The sequence below is a fragment of the Lepus europaeus genome, chromosome 19 (assembly GCF_033115175.1).
Source record: "Lepus europaeus isolate LE1 chromosome 19, mLepTim1.pri, whole genome shotgun sequence".
NCBI lineage: Eukaryota > Metazoa > Chordata > Mammalia > Lagomorpha > Leporidae > Lepus > Lepus europaeus.
Genome location: NC_084845.1, coordinates 55684064 through 55700571, shown reverse-complemented (window position 1 = coordinate 55700571; position 16508 = coordinate 55684064). Strand labels below are relative to the sequence as shown.

General features: G+C 43.7%; 1 protein-coding gene across 2 annotated transcripts in view; it reads right to left on the bottom strand.

Moving 5' to 3' along the window:
* LOC133748173 (cytochrome b5 type B) overlaps positions 1-16508 on the bottom strand; it is a 47608-nt gene that overhangs the window by 13330 nt on the left and 17770 nt on the right. For both annotated transcript variants that reach the window (XM_062176785.1, XM_062176784.1), the window contains exons 2-3: positions 5924-6052; positions 3943-3972 (exon numbers count right to left, since the gene is read on the bottom strand). In XM_062176785.1, the coding sequence (XP_062032769.1) occupies positions 3943-3972; positions 5924-6052 (159 nt within the window). The remainder of the gene's footprint in view (positions 1-3942; positions 3973-5923; positions 6053-16508) is intronic.

The window sequence follows — 16508 nt, the reverse complement described above, 5'->3', positions numbered from 1 at the left end:
CTGGCTTTAGATTGGCACAGCTCCGCTGTTGCAGCCACCTGGGGAGTGAATCAGCAGATGGAAGACCCCCACCCCCCCCGCCGCCTCTCTGTAGCTCTGCCCTTCAAATAAATAAATAAATCTTAAAAAAAAAAAGGATTGTCTATCTGCTTTTCTATTAATCTGTCCATCTATCCATCTGCCCTCATGTATAATATGGAAATCTCTTTGAAAGGCTAAACAGGAAAAGGGCAACTGGTTACCTCCAAAAAGAGGAACTGACAGACCAAAGGTTGGGAATGGGAGGAAGCCTTTTTCTACAGTATACTTTTTTGAATGGTTAAATTCCTTTTATCATTTTCATTATATACTACCCACTCAAGAAAAAAAAAATTTTTTTTTGACAGGCAGAGTGGACAGTGAGAGAGAGAGACAGAGAGAAAGGTCTTCCTTTGCCATTGGTTCACCCTCCAATGGCCACAGCAGAGAGCTGGCCTGGAAGAGGGGCAACCGGGACAGAATCCGGCGTCAAGAAAAAAATTTTAATGAGGCAATAGTAAAATTACTGGGTGTATTTACTGTAATATTTGACTAGTAAAGCAGCTATCACCTAAAAAATACATAGATTAAGATTAAGATTTACACGTACTTTATCTCCAGAGCTGATTAGCTGATAGCTAACCAAGTAAATGCATAATCAAAAGAGAATTCATGGACAAAAAGTTTGCAGGTTATTTGCTGCAGAGTAGGTAGGCAGGCAAACTAGTACAGACAATAATACATCTGTCTCTAAGGAATTTCCATACCCAAAAGCAGACCAGAAAAACAAGTGAAAGATGAGCAGAATGATGTCTGAGCGGGATGGGGGGACACGCTCATCCAGCAAGGAAGAAAGTCACAAAGACAAAATGGTTTTTAATTCTAGTTAACTGACTTTGATTGTTAGGGGATAAGAAAAACATCTGGGGGCTGGCCCTGTGGTGTAGCAGGTAAAGCCATCGCCTGCAGTGCATGGGCACCAGTTCGAGTCCCAGCTACTCTACTTCTGATCCAGCTCTCTGCTATGGCCTGGGAAAGCAGTAAAAGATGGCCCAAGTCGTTGGGCCCCTGCACCCATGTGGGAGACCCGGAAGAAGCTCCTGGCTCCTGGCTTCAGATTGGCGCAGCTCCAGCTGTTGCAGCGAACTGAGGAGTAAACTGGCAGATGGAAGATCTCTCTCTCTCTCTTTCTCTCTCTCTGCCTCTCCTTCTCTGTGTAACTCTGACACTCAAATAAATAAATAAATCTTTAAAAAATAAAAAGAGAAAAACATCTGTTGCCAGATCTATAAATTTCTAAGCTTTTAAGTTTTAGCGGTACAATATTTCAGGTCTTCAACTCAGGAATTATCAATCTAACAAAACAATGGTGACCCTCGGTTATTTCTCTGTGTTGTAGTAAAAGCAATGTGAAAGACAGTTTCCAAAACAACTGCGAAGTGGCTCCTGATTTATAATCTAGAATGGTAACGTTCAGTGAGGGTTGGGGGGATTCTTCTAGGGGGAGGTCAAGTGATTAATTCAGACACGGAGGAGACACAGGGCTGTGAGGGTGGGAAAGAAAAAGTGGAGAGGGGCTGGGACCAGTGGCGTACTAGGTTAATCCTCCGCCTGTGGCACCGGCATTCCATATGGGTGCCGGTTCTAGTCCCCGCTGCTCCTCTTCCCATCCAGCTCTCTGCTATGGCCTGGGAAAGCAGCAGAGTATGGCCCAAGTCCTTGGGCCCCTGCACCCATGTGGGAGACCCACAGAGCAGAAAAGAGTTGTGTCTTCCAGATGCAAGATGTATCTCTTATATAAATGGGAATATCCCTTGAATCAAATATTGAGCTCTGGGGCCAGCACTGTGGCACAGCGGGCTAAAGCCCTGGCCTGAAGAACCGGCATCCCATAGGGGCACTGGTTCTAGTCCCACTGCTCCTCTTCCAATCCAGCTCTCTACTACGGCCTGGGAAAGCAGTGGAAGATGGCCCAAGTCCTTGGGCCCCTGCACCCACATGGGAGACCCAGAAGTTTCTGGCTCCTGGCTTCAGATCAGTGCAGCTCTAGCCGTCGCAGCCATCTGGGGAGTGAACCAGTGGATGGAAGACCTCTCTCTGTCTCTACCTCTCTGTGTAACTCTTTCAAATAAATAAGATAAATCTTTTTTTTTTTTCCCTTTTGACAGGCAGAGTAAGACAGTGAGAGAGAGAGACAGAGAGAAAGGTCTTCCTTCCGTTTGTTCACCCCCCAAATGGCCACCAAGGCTGGCACTGTGCCAATCTGAAGCCAGGAGCCAGGTGCTTCCTCCTGATCTCCATGTGGGTGCAGGGCCCAAGCACTTGGGCCATCTTCCACTGCCCTCCCGGGCCACAGCAGAGAGCTGGACAGGAAGAGGAGCAACCGGGACTAGAACCCAGAGCCCATATGGGATGCCGGCGCCACAAGGCGGAGAATTAACCAAATGAGCCATGACCATGCCGGCCCCATAAAATAAATCTTTAAAAAAACAACGTCAAGCTTTGAGAGTGATATTTTCTGTTCATGTTCAATATTAATCTCGCAATGCCAAGCTCAGTTCAAATTTTACCTTAAAAACACAAATAAGGATTCAAGAATGGGTGGTTCTGGTGCAAGGAGGGGAAGATAAACTACCTGACAGAATTTATAAGGGACAATTTCAGTCCTCTTTAATAAATATTTCAATGTTCCAGAGTTGTAGAGTGTATGGAAGACTTAGTTCACACAATACCATAGACCACAGGGCAACAGCTGACAGATACTGTCAGCAAGCCGTCTCTTGAGTTGGAAGAACCGCAACAAGGCCAATTTGAATCGCTGTGTCGCCCCTGTTCAGTAATACTGGCTCAAGGGGGAAAAGGGAAACAAAAAGCCAGAAGGAACGGAAGGGGGAGGGTTTGTTGCTTCCATGATGTTCTAGGTAGCAATGAAACTGTTGTCCCTTTAAATTGGAGGCAGTGTAACAGTACAGTTGTCCCAGATTTCCTCACAGTAATACCTACCCATGCCAGGCACCCATTACCACCCAGCTTGGGGGAAACAGAAAGGGCTCTCATATTTTCTTCCTGGTATGAAATTCAGTCACATTATGGTTTGCAAGGACTTGCTGTATCACTGAGAAACTGGGAAGAGTGTGGTCTATTTGGGCATACAGGATAAACGAATGAACTTTGGGAAATGGGAACTGAAAGCCCTTCACTTTACAGATAAGGAAGATGCTGCTAAGAAAAAGTCAACGTTCCACTTCTTTTTCCAGCACAGAAACAATTCTCACAATATTCTATTTAAGAATAAGATACTTTCCTATAATCCATTCACTAAGTTCTTTCAAAACAATATGAGGGGGGCCGGCATTGTGGTGCAGCAGGTAAAGCCGCCACCTCCGGTACAAGCATCCCATGTGGGTGCAGTGCTCCACTTCGATCTAGCTCTTTGCTGTGGCCTGGGAAAGCAGTAGAGGATGGCCCAAATCCTTGGGCCCCTGCACCTGTGTGGGAGACCTGGAAGAAGCTCCTGGCTTCGGATCAGCATAGCTCCAGCCGTTGTAGCCAACTGGGGAGTGAACCAGAGGATGGAAGAACTTTTTCTTTCTCTGTGCCTTTCCTTCTCTCTCTTTGTAACTCTGACTTTCAAGTAAATAAATAAATCTTTAAAACAAAAAACAAAAACAATATGAGGTACAGCTTTGGAGTTTACATTTAAGAAAGTAGCAAACAGGCATATTAACAAAATGTTTCCTATTGTTCAAGATTCAGCTATTTTTTCCTGAGATGATACTGACTAAATTCTTGAAAAATAGGATTTCTGCTGGGCAAAAAGACATTTTAGCTTAATAAAAGGTAATTTTTAAAAAAGCAATTTTACCTGAGTAAACAGAAATCTAAAACACTTGTAACACACAAGACAAATTGGTAACTTCTTACCTGTCTGCCATTCCCAGGTTTAAGGTCACTCTGTTAAAAAGAAGGGGGAAACTATTTTAAGACATATCCAAACAAACTCTAGCTGATACAGGCAGAGAAGCAGCTAGTGAAAGAGGAGCAGAGGTTATGTTAGCACTGCCCTGCTGCCCTGACTGGCCTGATGCAGTCCTGCAAACCCGTGCGGTACAGCCCTGGTTGACCCACAGGACAGTTCTGGCTGGCCTGGGAGGAAACCCTGGCCAGCTGGCATGCCACTGCCTGATGCCAGTCTGCACTGTCCAAGCCTCCCTTCCATGCAATAGAAACCACAAGTTCTAAGCTGTAAGCTTAGAACCAGTGCTAGCTGAAAATATCCAATATGGCTGCAACAATCTTTAGGTAAGAATAGTTATCATAGCCAACATTCCCGATCTCATCATGCATGCGACACTCCAATGCTTCCAAGATTTCAAAAAGGGCAAGGAAATGAGTGGTAGTTGAACCCCATCCTAAATTCCACACCCTCTAAAAATTCAACTAAGGCCTCATCCCAGACACCACTTCCTATGAATCCAGATGGTATATAAGATGGCCCCAAACTTTGAGAATTTGTTTTCTCTCACCAGCTTCCTCACCAATTCCTGAGTGTGTACTTTTGCCTTAAATAAATCTTGCTTCTCTGCTCACTTTTATTTGTGTATCTTCCTTGAATTCTTTCTTAGTGGAGACAAGAAGGGAGCAAGCCCAGCCAGGAGCCCCTCTGACAACAGCATTAACTGCTTGTTTCTAATCCTGGAATAACACACTACATCCTACAGGTTATCAACTTTCTGGAAGGCCTTTAGGGTCTGAAGAAAGCTACTAACTGCTCCGCGCCCGCCCTCCCACCCTGACTCTGAGCTTATCAGGGTTCCTTGTTAGAATGTGATGTATGGCCGGCGCCATGGCTTAACAGGCTAATCCTCCGCCTTGCGGCACCGGCACACAGGGTTCTAGTCCCGGTTGGGGCGCCGGATTCTATCCCAGTTGCCCCTCTTCCAGGCCAGCTCTCTGCTATGGCCCGGGAAGGCAGTGGAGGATGGCCCAAGTCCTTGGGCCCTGCACCCGCATGGGAGACCAGGAGAAGCACCTGGCTCCTGGCTTCGGATCAGTGAGATGCGCCGGCCGCAGCGGCCATTGGAGGGTGAACCAATGGCAAAAAAGGAAGACCTTTCTCTCTGTCTCTCTCTCTCACTATCCACTCTGCCTGTCAAAAAAAAAAAAAAAAAAAAAAAAAAGAATGTGATGTATGAGTAGTTCAAAAATAATAATAGGGGCCGGCGCTGTGGCATAGCGGGTAACACTGTTGCCTGCAGTGCCAGCATCCCATATGGGCACCAGTTTGCATCCTGGTTGCTCCACTTCCGATCCAGCTCTCTCTGCTATGGCCTGGGAAAGTAGAGGAAGATGGCCCAAGTCCTTGCACCAGCTTGGGAGACCCAGAAGAAGCTCCTGGATTCAGATTGGCGCAGCTCCGGCCGTTGCAGCCAACTGGGGAGTGAACCAGCGGATGGAAGACATCTCTCTCTCTCTCTCTCTACCTCCCTCCCTCCCTCCCTCTCTCTCTCTCTGCCTCTCCTTCTCTGTGTAACTCTGACTTTCAAATAAATAAATAGATCTTTTTTTAAAAAAATAATAATAATTACTACTTTTAGCAAGGAACTTGCAAAACAACCAAATCACTATTTTAGGTACAGATGCTATTAACTGCATTACCAAAAAATCAATCAGTGAATAAAAAGAATAATCTACCATCAGTTCCTTTAGCTTTCCAGAGATACAATGCCTGTTGCTTGGCACACAGGAGGCTGTATCTTAGCATGGTAAGGCTAGATGATTTCGGAGACAATTTTAGCCTGAGGGCTGGGCTGAATGAATTTCCGCATGAGTAATCCCTTCCCTGATCCTGTTCTGTGGCTACAGCTTTCTCTGCACAGACACTCCCAGCTCTGATGGTTCTTACCGGGTGGACGTCACCAATGTAGTACTGCTTTAGCATCTCTCTGGCATCGGAGGAATGGCCGACATCTTCAAAGCTCTCGCTTGCATCTGCGCCAGCTTGTTCCAGCAGAACCTCTTCCCCACCAGGGTGCTACAAAGAAAAGATATTTACTGAAAAGCAAGCTCGGGTAAGTTTCTTTCCCATTCCTTTTTCCTCTTTTTTCTTTTCTCCCTTTCATGACAGTTGTGGGAAAAAAAAAAAAAAAAAAAAAAAACCTTATTATTTGCCACCTGCCAGGATGCAGCAGGAAGAACAAAATATAACTTCTGTGGTATCGTGGTCAAAAATGCCTAACATGGATAGGTATCACTGGGAGGAAGCCTAAGCTAACCACAAACTCAGAGACAGTCTATCTACTCCACTTCTGAGCCATCTCTCTGTTAATGCTCCAGGGAAAGCAGTGGAAGATGGCCTACATGCTTGGGCCCCTATACCTAACTGGGAGACCAGGAAGAAGTTCCTGGCTTCAGCCTAGCCCAGCTCTGGCCACTGCAGTCATTTGGGGAGAGAACCAGCTGACGGAAGTTCTCTCTCTCTCTTTCTCTCTCTCCCTCTCTGTAACTCTACCATTCAAATAAATAAATATTTAATAATAAATTTAATAAAAATAAAAATACGGAGGCCATGAAAGTCAAGGAAAACTTGAAACACTCTTCCAGCTTAAGGGAGCCTTGGGAGACAGGACAACTGGGAACAGTGTGTGACTTGGGGTTGGTTCCTTTAACCCACAGTATTGAAACAGCTGTAGAATCCTAAAAGGGGGCTTCAGGCAAAGGGTACTTGGAATTCTTGCAACTTAAGCTTGAAATTGCTTCAAAATAAAAAGTTAAATACATAAATAAGTAGGTAGTACCAGAGGAAATAGATTTTATATGGTAAAATAATAACTGGGTAAGTTATTAACAAACTGAGATGTCTGGGGCTAGCGTTGTAGCACAGCAGAATGAACCACCACCTGCAACGCTGGCATCCTATGTGAGCTCCAGTTCAAGTCCCAGCCGCTCTACTTTCAATCCAACTTCCTGCTAATGTGCCTAGGAAAGCGGCACATTATGTGGCCCAAGTACTTGCTCCTGCCACCCATGTGGGAGACCCGGATGAGGCCACAGGCTCCTGGCTTCAGCTTGGCCCCGCCTCAGCTGTTGTGGCCATTTGGCGAGTGAACTAGCAAATCAAAGATCTCTGTCTCAATCTCTGCCTTTCTCTCTGACTTTCAAATACCATAAATAAATCTTAAAAAGAAAAAGAAGTTGAGATGTCTTGTTTTCCTGATTGTAAAATGGCAATAATAGTAAGAGCCCTACCCTAACAACTACGGTATTAATGAGTAAGAATAAAAGAAAAAACCTTGTACTTGAGACTAACAAAGTGCAGTAGGTATAGTATACTTCCATCTATGACCCCAAAAAGCAGATCCAAATATTCTTGCACACACATAATGTATCTCTGGAAACACTGACAAGAATCTGGTGATTGAAAGGCGGGGAGAAGGAGGGCTCTTCTCTCTGTAACTTTTAAAACTGTTTGACCAAGTATTACTACTTAACTCAGAAAATAAATCGCTTTTTAAAATTACATTTAACACAGACCCTGACTCACTCAATAAACATTTACTTATAATCAGCAAATACAGAATTTATGTTACTCAACACATCCAAAATAGTATTTTTTAAATACTAGGTAGTGCTTTTTAATTACTTTTTTTATAGCAACCACTTAAGCAGGAATATTATCATTCCTATTTTCCAGGACTAATCCAAGTGCCATCTCTCTGTCACACTCATGGCCTTTGAGCTCCCAGAGGATGAGCTCTATTTTTGTCTCTGAAAAGGTCTCACACAGGGAGTGGACCTCCAATCCCAGCGTTTAGGCGCATTATTTCAAAGCAAAACAGCTACCATGCATTTGTTATTGCATATGAAACTGTATTTTTCGTCAGGGAACGTTCCCAAGTCCTCAGATTTGGGATTGACAACCCAATTTGCTCTGCACAGCTACTTTGGAAAATATTTTTTCCTTTTGATACATCTCAACTATTAAGCTGCCTTTGACGGAAAAGGCTAACAAACCCTCCTAGCAGCTTAAGGTATTTCAGGGAATGACTTAATTTATGAATTTGTACACAGGTCTTTCTAAAAAATAATTCCATTTTCAACAATCTCTCACAGCTTATAAATAAACAAGCAAATAATTTTAAAAACACTTTTAGAAAATATATAGGGGCCAGAACTGTGGCGTAGTGGGTAAAGCCGCCGTCTGCAGTGCTGGCATCTCATATGGGCATCGGTTTGAGTCCCAGTTGTTCCACATCCGATCCTGCTCTCTGCTATGGCCTAGAAAATAAATCAATTTTGGGGGGCTGGTGCCAGTATCCCCTAAGGGTGCCAGTTCGAGTCCTGACTGCTCCACTTCTGATCCAGCTCTCTGCTATAGCCTGGGAAAGCAGCAGAAGATGGCCCAAGCCCTTGGGCCCCTGCATTCACGTGGGAGACCCGGAAGAAGCTCCTGGCTCCTGGCTTCGGATAGGCGCAGCTCCGTCCATTGCAGCTAATTAGGGAGTGAACCAGTGGTTGGAAGACCTCTCTCTCTGCCTCTCCTCGAACTCTGACTTTCAAGTAAATAAATACATCTTTTAAAAAATAAAATATATAGAAGTGAAAATTATATATTAACTGTGATAAATTTGGAAAACACAAGAATGAATAATGAAGCACAGTCCTACAATAGAAATGTTTTAACAAATTGACAAATAAAATTTCATGTTTTTCCTGTATATTCCTTCATTTCGACCATAATTTTACAATTTTTGCTATTTTATGTTTTAAGCAGTGATAAGTAAATTTGTTTCTACAAAGTGAATTTATACGGTGCATTTTTTTTATTTAAAAATTTTTTTACTTGACAGGTAGAGTTATAGACAGTGAGAGAGAGAGAGAGAGACAGAAAGGTCTTCCTTCCGTTGACTCACTCCCCAAATGGCCACCACGGCTGGTGCTGTGCCAATCCAAAGCCAGGAGCCAAGTGCTTCTTCCCAGTCTCCCATGCGGTTGCAGGGCCCAAGCACGTGGGTCATCCTCCACTGCACTCCCGGGCCACAGCAGAGAGCTGGACTGGAAGAGGAGCAACCAAGACTAGTATCCGGTGCCCATATGGGATGCCGGCCCCAACGGTGCATGTTTTATAGCCTGCTTTTTTTCATCAGGACAAGGAGTTTCAGAGTGGTCACAGCAAACCTTTGGTTTAGGAACTTTCAGTCTAAAATGTGTTTTTTTGTTTCTTTTTTAAAGATTTATTTATTTATTTGAAAGGTAGAGTTACAGAGAGGCAGAGGCAGAGAGAGAGAAAGGTCCTCCACCTGTCCAGCAATAGTTAGCTCACACAAATATCTGGTTGCAAATATCTGATGCCCAACTAAAGTAGTCTTCAGAGAAAATGGAAACTGTATTGCCAAATAGTCTTTCTTAATATAAAAGTACCACTTCAACACCCCAGAGGATGGATTTTCAAAAATCTAAAAGGAAAACAGGGAGGCCTTCTCCTATGACCGGTTACTCTGTTTCTGGACATAATGAATGAAAGGGAATGTATGGGGCCAGGGCTGTAGTGCAGCGGGTTAAAGCCCCGGCCTGCAGTGTCAGCATCCCACAAGGGCATCAGTTTGAGTCCAGCTGTTCCACATCCAATCCAGCTCCCTGCACCTGGGAAAGCAGCAAAGGATGGCCCAAGTGCTTGGACCCCCACACCCATGTGAGAGACCCAGAAGAGTTCGAATAGGCTCAGCTCTGGCTATTGAGGCCATTTGAGAAGTGAACCAGCAGATGGAAGAACTCTCTTTCTCTAAATAAGACTTTTTTTTTTAAAGGAATGTAAAAAATGTCCTCTCTCTCTGACCCGCAGATGAATCAACAACAAATTCTCAAGCTCTGTCACAACCAAGGTGGTCCTATTTCAACTGACCCTCTGTTTTGTTTTGTTTTTTAAGATTTATTTATTTATTTGCAAGGTAGAGTTACATAGAGAGAAGGAGAGACAGGGACAGATTTCCCATCCACTGGTTCACTCCCCAAGTAGCCACAATGGCCAGGGCTGAGCTAGACTGAAGCTACTACAACCGGTATCTCATGTGGGTGACAGGGGCCCAAGCACTTGGGGCATCTTCCACTGCCTTTCCAAGTGCATTAGCAGTGAGTTGGAATGGAAGTGGAGCAACTAGGACTCGAACCAGTATTCGCGTGGGATGCCAGCATCGCAGGCGGCAGCTTAACCTGCTATGCCACAATAGGAACTCCCCAAACCTCTGTTTCAAGGCTGTTCTGTAGCAAGGAATCAAACTAGTCATATTCGATGCATCTTGAGGAGGTTCTGCATAATGGTACTACACTGCAGTGTATTTGGTTCCACAGCATTTACTGATCTGGGCCAAGATAACGGCAATGACTAATAAGAAATGAAATTGGAGCAGCCATGCCCACAGACACCAACCAAGCTTCCAAGACAAAGTGAGAAGTTTCAGAGCTAATGGATCACCAGTGGATACCAGATGATGTCAAAGAAGAGTTCATGGCCCCTTCTATTTTGAAGCCATGTTCAAAAACAAAAAGAAATTACAGACCTCTGTGAAAACCAAAGACTAGCTCTGCCAACACCTGGAATAGCCCTTAGCCAGGTAACTCTCTTTACAACTGAAGCCTCTCTGTAGAATAAAGAGGATGTATGGGCTAGGGGATAGCAGCAAAGACAATTCTCACCTGAGCCAGGTTCCCTTTCAGACTTGGAACTAGCGAAAATGAGGAGGTCGTGGGCACTTTGCCTAACAGTTAAATACCTGCATCCATATGGAGTGCCTGGGTTTGAATCTTGGCTCCAACTCCTGATTCTACCTGCCTGGGAATGCGGACCCAAGTAGAGGGGTCCCTGCCACCCAGGTGGGAGTACTATATTGAGTTCCCAACTCCTGGCTTTGGCCCCTACCAGGCCACAGCTATATAGCCATTGAGGGTATTTGGAGACTAAATCAGTTTCCTAAACGGGATCTCTCTCTCTCTCTCAAATAAGCTTTTTTGTTTGTTTGTTTGTTTTGCTTTTTAATTTAAGAATAGCGTATGCAGGATGACTTACAGGAAAGAGCCACTTAAGAAGTATTTTAAATTTTCTTCTGGTAACTCTAGATGAAAAGCAGAGAAAGGGGAAGACTCACACCAGTAATAATACCTAAAAACTTGGCAAAAATTCAATCTTTGGAAAAAAGTCAATTATCACTAATTATTATGTGCAGTCTGACTTAACCACAGTGAACTCCTATTTTCTTGGGATCTAAATATTGCAGTTTTTTTTTTTTTTTTTTTTGACAGGTAGAGTTAGAGACAGTGAGTTCACTCCCCAAATGGCCACTACGGCTGGCGCTGCACTGATCCAAAGCCAGGAGCCAGGTGCTTCTTCCTGGTCTCCCACATGGGTGCAGGGGCCCACCACGCACTTGGGCCATCCTCCACTGCCTTCCCGGGCCACAGAAGAGAGCTGGACTGGAAGAAGAGCAACCGGGACTAGAACCCAGTGCCCATATGGGATGCCGGCACCACAGGCAGAGGATTAACCAAGTGAGCCACGCCGCCGGCCCAATATTGCAGTTTTACACATAACTGTGTTAGTATTTTATAACTTTCTTTCCAAAAAATAATTTTTATTACCTCAAGTGGAGCAACTGTAGTCATTATTTTAATTGTACAAACTCTATTTACAGTGAATACCCAGGGTCAAGACAGACTGAGCAAACCCTCTTTATTTTTCAATATTGCTCAGGAAATACAGGTGACAGGGACATACTGCCAGACCCACCAGTGCTTTCAGGATCATCAAAGATGGGATGAAAATAACAGATTCTTTATTTGGAGTTCAGAATCTGTCAAATTTACTTTACTGCATATGGACACTCAGCTGCAGAGTTTACGTAACCTTGTAAGAAAAGAAGGCAGCTGTTGGCAGACACATAGATGAAGGTTGCCCAGGAATTATTCTGCCTGGATTAAATGTCCCAGGGAAGTGGCAAGGTGCCATTTCTGTACCAAGAAGTAGATATAATTTGCATGTTAAGCATCAAAATCAAGAACAAATGACTCTTGACTCTACAGGTTAAACCATTAGTTTTTCTCTAAGAAACAAATCAAATAGAAGTAAAACTGGAGAAATTGAAGTAAAATCTGTAGATTGTATCAAAATCAATAGCCTGGTTGTAATATTGAACTATAGTTTGCAAAATGTTACAATTAAGGGAAACTTGGTAATGGGTACAAAGGATCTCTCTATTATTGCTCACAACTGCAATATGAATTGCAAATGCAATATGCACATGAATCTACAGTTATAAAATTTCAATTAAAAAAAATCAAGGGTTGGCATGTGGTATAGTGGTTAAAGACACCGTTTGGGACTCTGCATCTTATATCAGTATTTGGGTTCCAGTCCCAGTTCTGTTTCCAATTCCAGCTTCTGCTAATATATACCCAAGTACCTGGGGCCAGCACTGTGGCCTAATGAATTAAGCAGCCACCTGTGAAGTTGGCGTCACGGCTGCTCCATTTCCCGTCCAGCTCCCTGCTAATGTGCCTAGGAAGGTGGCGAAGATGATCTAAGTCTCTGGACCGCTGCACCCATGTAGGAGACCCAAATGAAGCTCCTGGCTACTGGTTTCAGCCTGGCCCAGCCCTGTCTGTTGGGGAGTCTGTAGGCCATTCTGGGATGAACCAGCAGATGGAAGATCTCCCTCTAACTCTGCCTTTCAAATAAAATAAATAAAAAAAAATTTTTTTGACAGGCAGAGTGGACAGTGAGAGAGAGAGACAGAGAGAAAGGTCTTCCTTTGCCTTTGGTTCACCCTCCAATGACCGCCGTGGCCGGTGCACTGTGCTGATCCGATGGCAGGAGCCAGGTGCTTCTCCTGGTCTCCCATGGGGTGCAGGGCCCAAGCACTTGGGCCATCCTCCACTGCACTCCCGGGCCACAGCAGAGAGCTGGCCTGGAAGAGGGACAACTGGGACAGAATCCGGCGCCCTGACCAGGACTAGAACCTGGTGTGCTGGCGCCGCAAGGTGGAGGATTAGCCTATTGAGCCACAGCGCCGGCAAAATAAATAAAATCTTAAAATAAAGTAAAAACAAGCACCTGAGTGGGTATCTGCCACCAACATGGGAGACCCAAACTGAGTTCCTGACTCCAGCCTGGCTCAGCCCTGGCTGTTGTAGGAACTTGAGGAATAAACCAGCAGTTGAGAGATCTCTCATTTTCTTTTTCTCCCTTTCTTCTCCCCTCCCTTTCATCTCTCCCTTTAAAAAAAAAAAAAAAAAAAAAAAGTGTGGGAGGAGTGGAGATTCCTGAAGCATATACTTAAGAGAAACATGTAACAGGTCTATGTACACACAAATGATCACAGCACCTTTATTCACTATGGCCCCAAACTGGAAATAACCCAAATGTTAATAGAAAATGTATATTATGAAAAAACTATTCATGGGGGGCCGGCACCGTGGCTCACTTGGTTAATCCTCCACCTGTGCCACCGGCATCCCATATGGGTGCCAGTTCTAGTTCCGGTTGCTCCTCTTCCAGTCCAGCTCTCTGCTGTGGCCCGGGAGGGCAGTGGGGGATGGCCCAGGTGCTTAGGCCCCTGCACCCATGTGGGAGACCAGGAAGAAGCACCTGGCTCCTGGCTTCGGATCGGCGCAATGCCGGCCGTAGCGGCCATTAGGGGAGTGAACCAATGGAAGGAAGACCTTTCTCTCTCTCTCTCCCTCTCACTGTCTGTAACTCTACCTCTCAAATAAATAAAGGAAGTGGCCAGAAGATAAAAGATCTCTCTGTCTTCCCTCTCTCTCTTAACAGTTTCAAATAAATAAATAAATCTTAAAAAATAAAGAAAAAAAATAATTTCTCAGGCATTTGGAGAGTGAACCAGCAGGTGGGTTCTCTCTGTGTCACAAATAAATTTTTATTACAAAAATAATAACTACACACATTAGTACATACATTCATTAAAAAGAATGTTCTATATGGAGGCTATATTATGCATAAGAGGCATTTGGAATTAAAAGTTGGGATAAAGCTACTTTGGGAAAGAGGAGTATTAACTGGAAAAGGAGCATTTCCAGGGTCCTCACCATTCTCTTTCTCAACTTGGATGGTGGTTTCATGCATGTTTTCACTTAGAGGAAATTTGTTGGATATGCTTTTCGGGCTTTGAGAATTTTTCAGGTATAGTTTTTTAAAATATGAATCATGTGATTGGTATTTGTTAGAAAGAAAGAAAGACACACAGACATATCTAGATATGTTTACTTATTTGGACACAAGGCAGTTTTTCAATTTTTTTCAGTTTTATAACACTTTCCTTCAAACAACATTTTGGATGAAGCCCAAAACATACAGTCAACTAAAGGTGATTAAAAAGTGCATAGCAATTTTCAAGAAACAATTTGAAAACCACTGACACAAACAAAAGTTTGAGAAAGAACACCAGACTCCAAATTAAATAATTCCAATGTCAGACACAAGACAGCGGGTTTTATAGGAAGATAAACTTAATTTCAGTCCTGCTGCGTCTAAGATAATACCAGGTGCTCCAGGAAGTACAAGGAGCTAAGCTCAGAAACTAGGTCTTTGGAGAAAAAGCAATGCAATTTTCAAACTTTAAAATGCACCAGAGAAGGAAGAAATAAATTCGGATAATACATAAGAAATTGTATGCTTTAAATTGATTCAAATACCATTAGGCACAAGAGTATGTTCAAGGGGCCAGTGCTGTGGAGTAGCAGGCTAGGCCTCCACCTATTGGCATCGTTATCCCATATGGGTACCGATTTGTCCCAGCTGTTCCTCTTCCAATCCAGCTCTCTGCTTACCGCCTGGGAAAGCAGTAAAGGATGGCCTAAGTGCTTGGGTCCCTGCACCTACATGAGAGACCCAAAGGAAGCTCATGGCTGCTGGCTTTGGATCAGCTCAGCTCCAGCCATTGCAGCCATCTGTGGAGTGAACCAGTGGATAGAAGACCTTTCTCTCTGTTTCTCCCTCCCTCTGTAACTCTGCCTTTCAAATACATAAATAAATCCTTAAAAAAAAAAAAAAAGAAAAAGGGCCAGCGCCGTGGCTCACTTGGCTAATCCTCCGCCTGCAGCGCCAGCACCCTGGGTTCTAGTCCCGGTTGAGGCGCTGGGTACTAATCCGGTTGCTCCTCTTCCAGTCCTGCTCTCTGCTGTGGCCTGGGAGGGCAGTGGAGGATGGCCCAAGTGTTTGGGTTCCTGCACCTGCATGGGAGACCCGGAGGAAGCATTCGGTTCCTGGCTTCAGATTGGCGTAGCTCCAGCTGTAGCAGCCATTTGGGGGGTGAACCAACAGAAGGAAGACCTTTCTCTCTGTCTCTCTCTCTCTCTCTCACTAACTCTATCTGTCAAGTAAAAAAAATTTTTTTTAAAAAAAAGATTGATGGGCCAAGATTCAATCTTGGAGATTTGCCTATCAACATGTTTGGCCCAACAAGTTCCAGTCTGCAAGTACTGATAAATGAAGTCTTGGCTTAAAATACATAGCAGTAAATCATGACATTGGATTAGTCAATGGTTTCTTCAAGACACCAAAAGCACAAGCAACAAAAGAGGAAAATAAAAAGATAAACTGGCCTTCATTGAAATCAGAAACTTTTGTACTTCATACAGCTAATAAGAGACATATCCAGAATACATAAAGCTCAACACAGAAACAAATAACTCAATCTTTTAAAGGGGCAAGGGATTTGAATAGACATTTTTTAAAAAGAAGATATACAAATGACATGTTAAAAGACGCTTCATGTTATTAGTCACAAGAGAAATGTAAATCAAAACCACAAGGTAATTCTACTTCAAACCCACTAGACTGGGTATAATCAAAAAGTCAAACAATCACAAGGTTTAGGGGGATGTAAAGAATAGGTGCCATCTTGGAAGAAGAGAGCAGCCCTAACTAGACAACCAAATCTGCTAGAGCCTTAATCTCAGACTATCCAGCTTCCAGAACTGGGAGACTGTAAGTTTTTCACTCTTTATACAAATTATCCAGACTTGAATACTTTGTGACACCAGCACAAATGAACTAGACATTATCTCAACTACTTTAAAAGATACAAGTCAACAACAGGAGTCACTGTGCACTTGCTCCACATGTAAGACCTCTGTCCTCAATAAGTTGTACTATGAGAGTTAACAGTAAAATCTGTGTCAAACAGTACTTTATACTTTGTGTGTCTGCATGGATGCACACTGTTGAAGTCTTTACTTGGTATAGAATTGATTTGTATATGAAAATAATTGCAAATAAATCTTAATGAAGAATGGCATGGGAAAGGAACTGCTATATTCCAAAAGTTCTACCTATGAAACTTATATTTATTAAATAAAAGCTTTCTTTAAAAAAAAAAAAATGATGGGAGATCAGCAGCATGGCAAGCTGCTACTTCGGATGCTGGCATCCCATATCAGAGTATAGGTTCAGGTGCTGGCTGCTCTGCTTCCAATCCACCTTC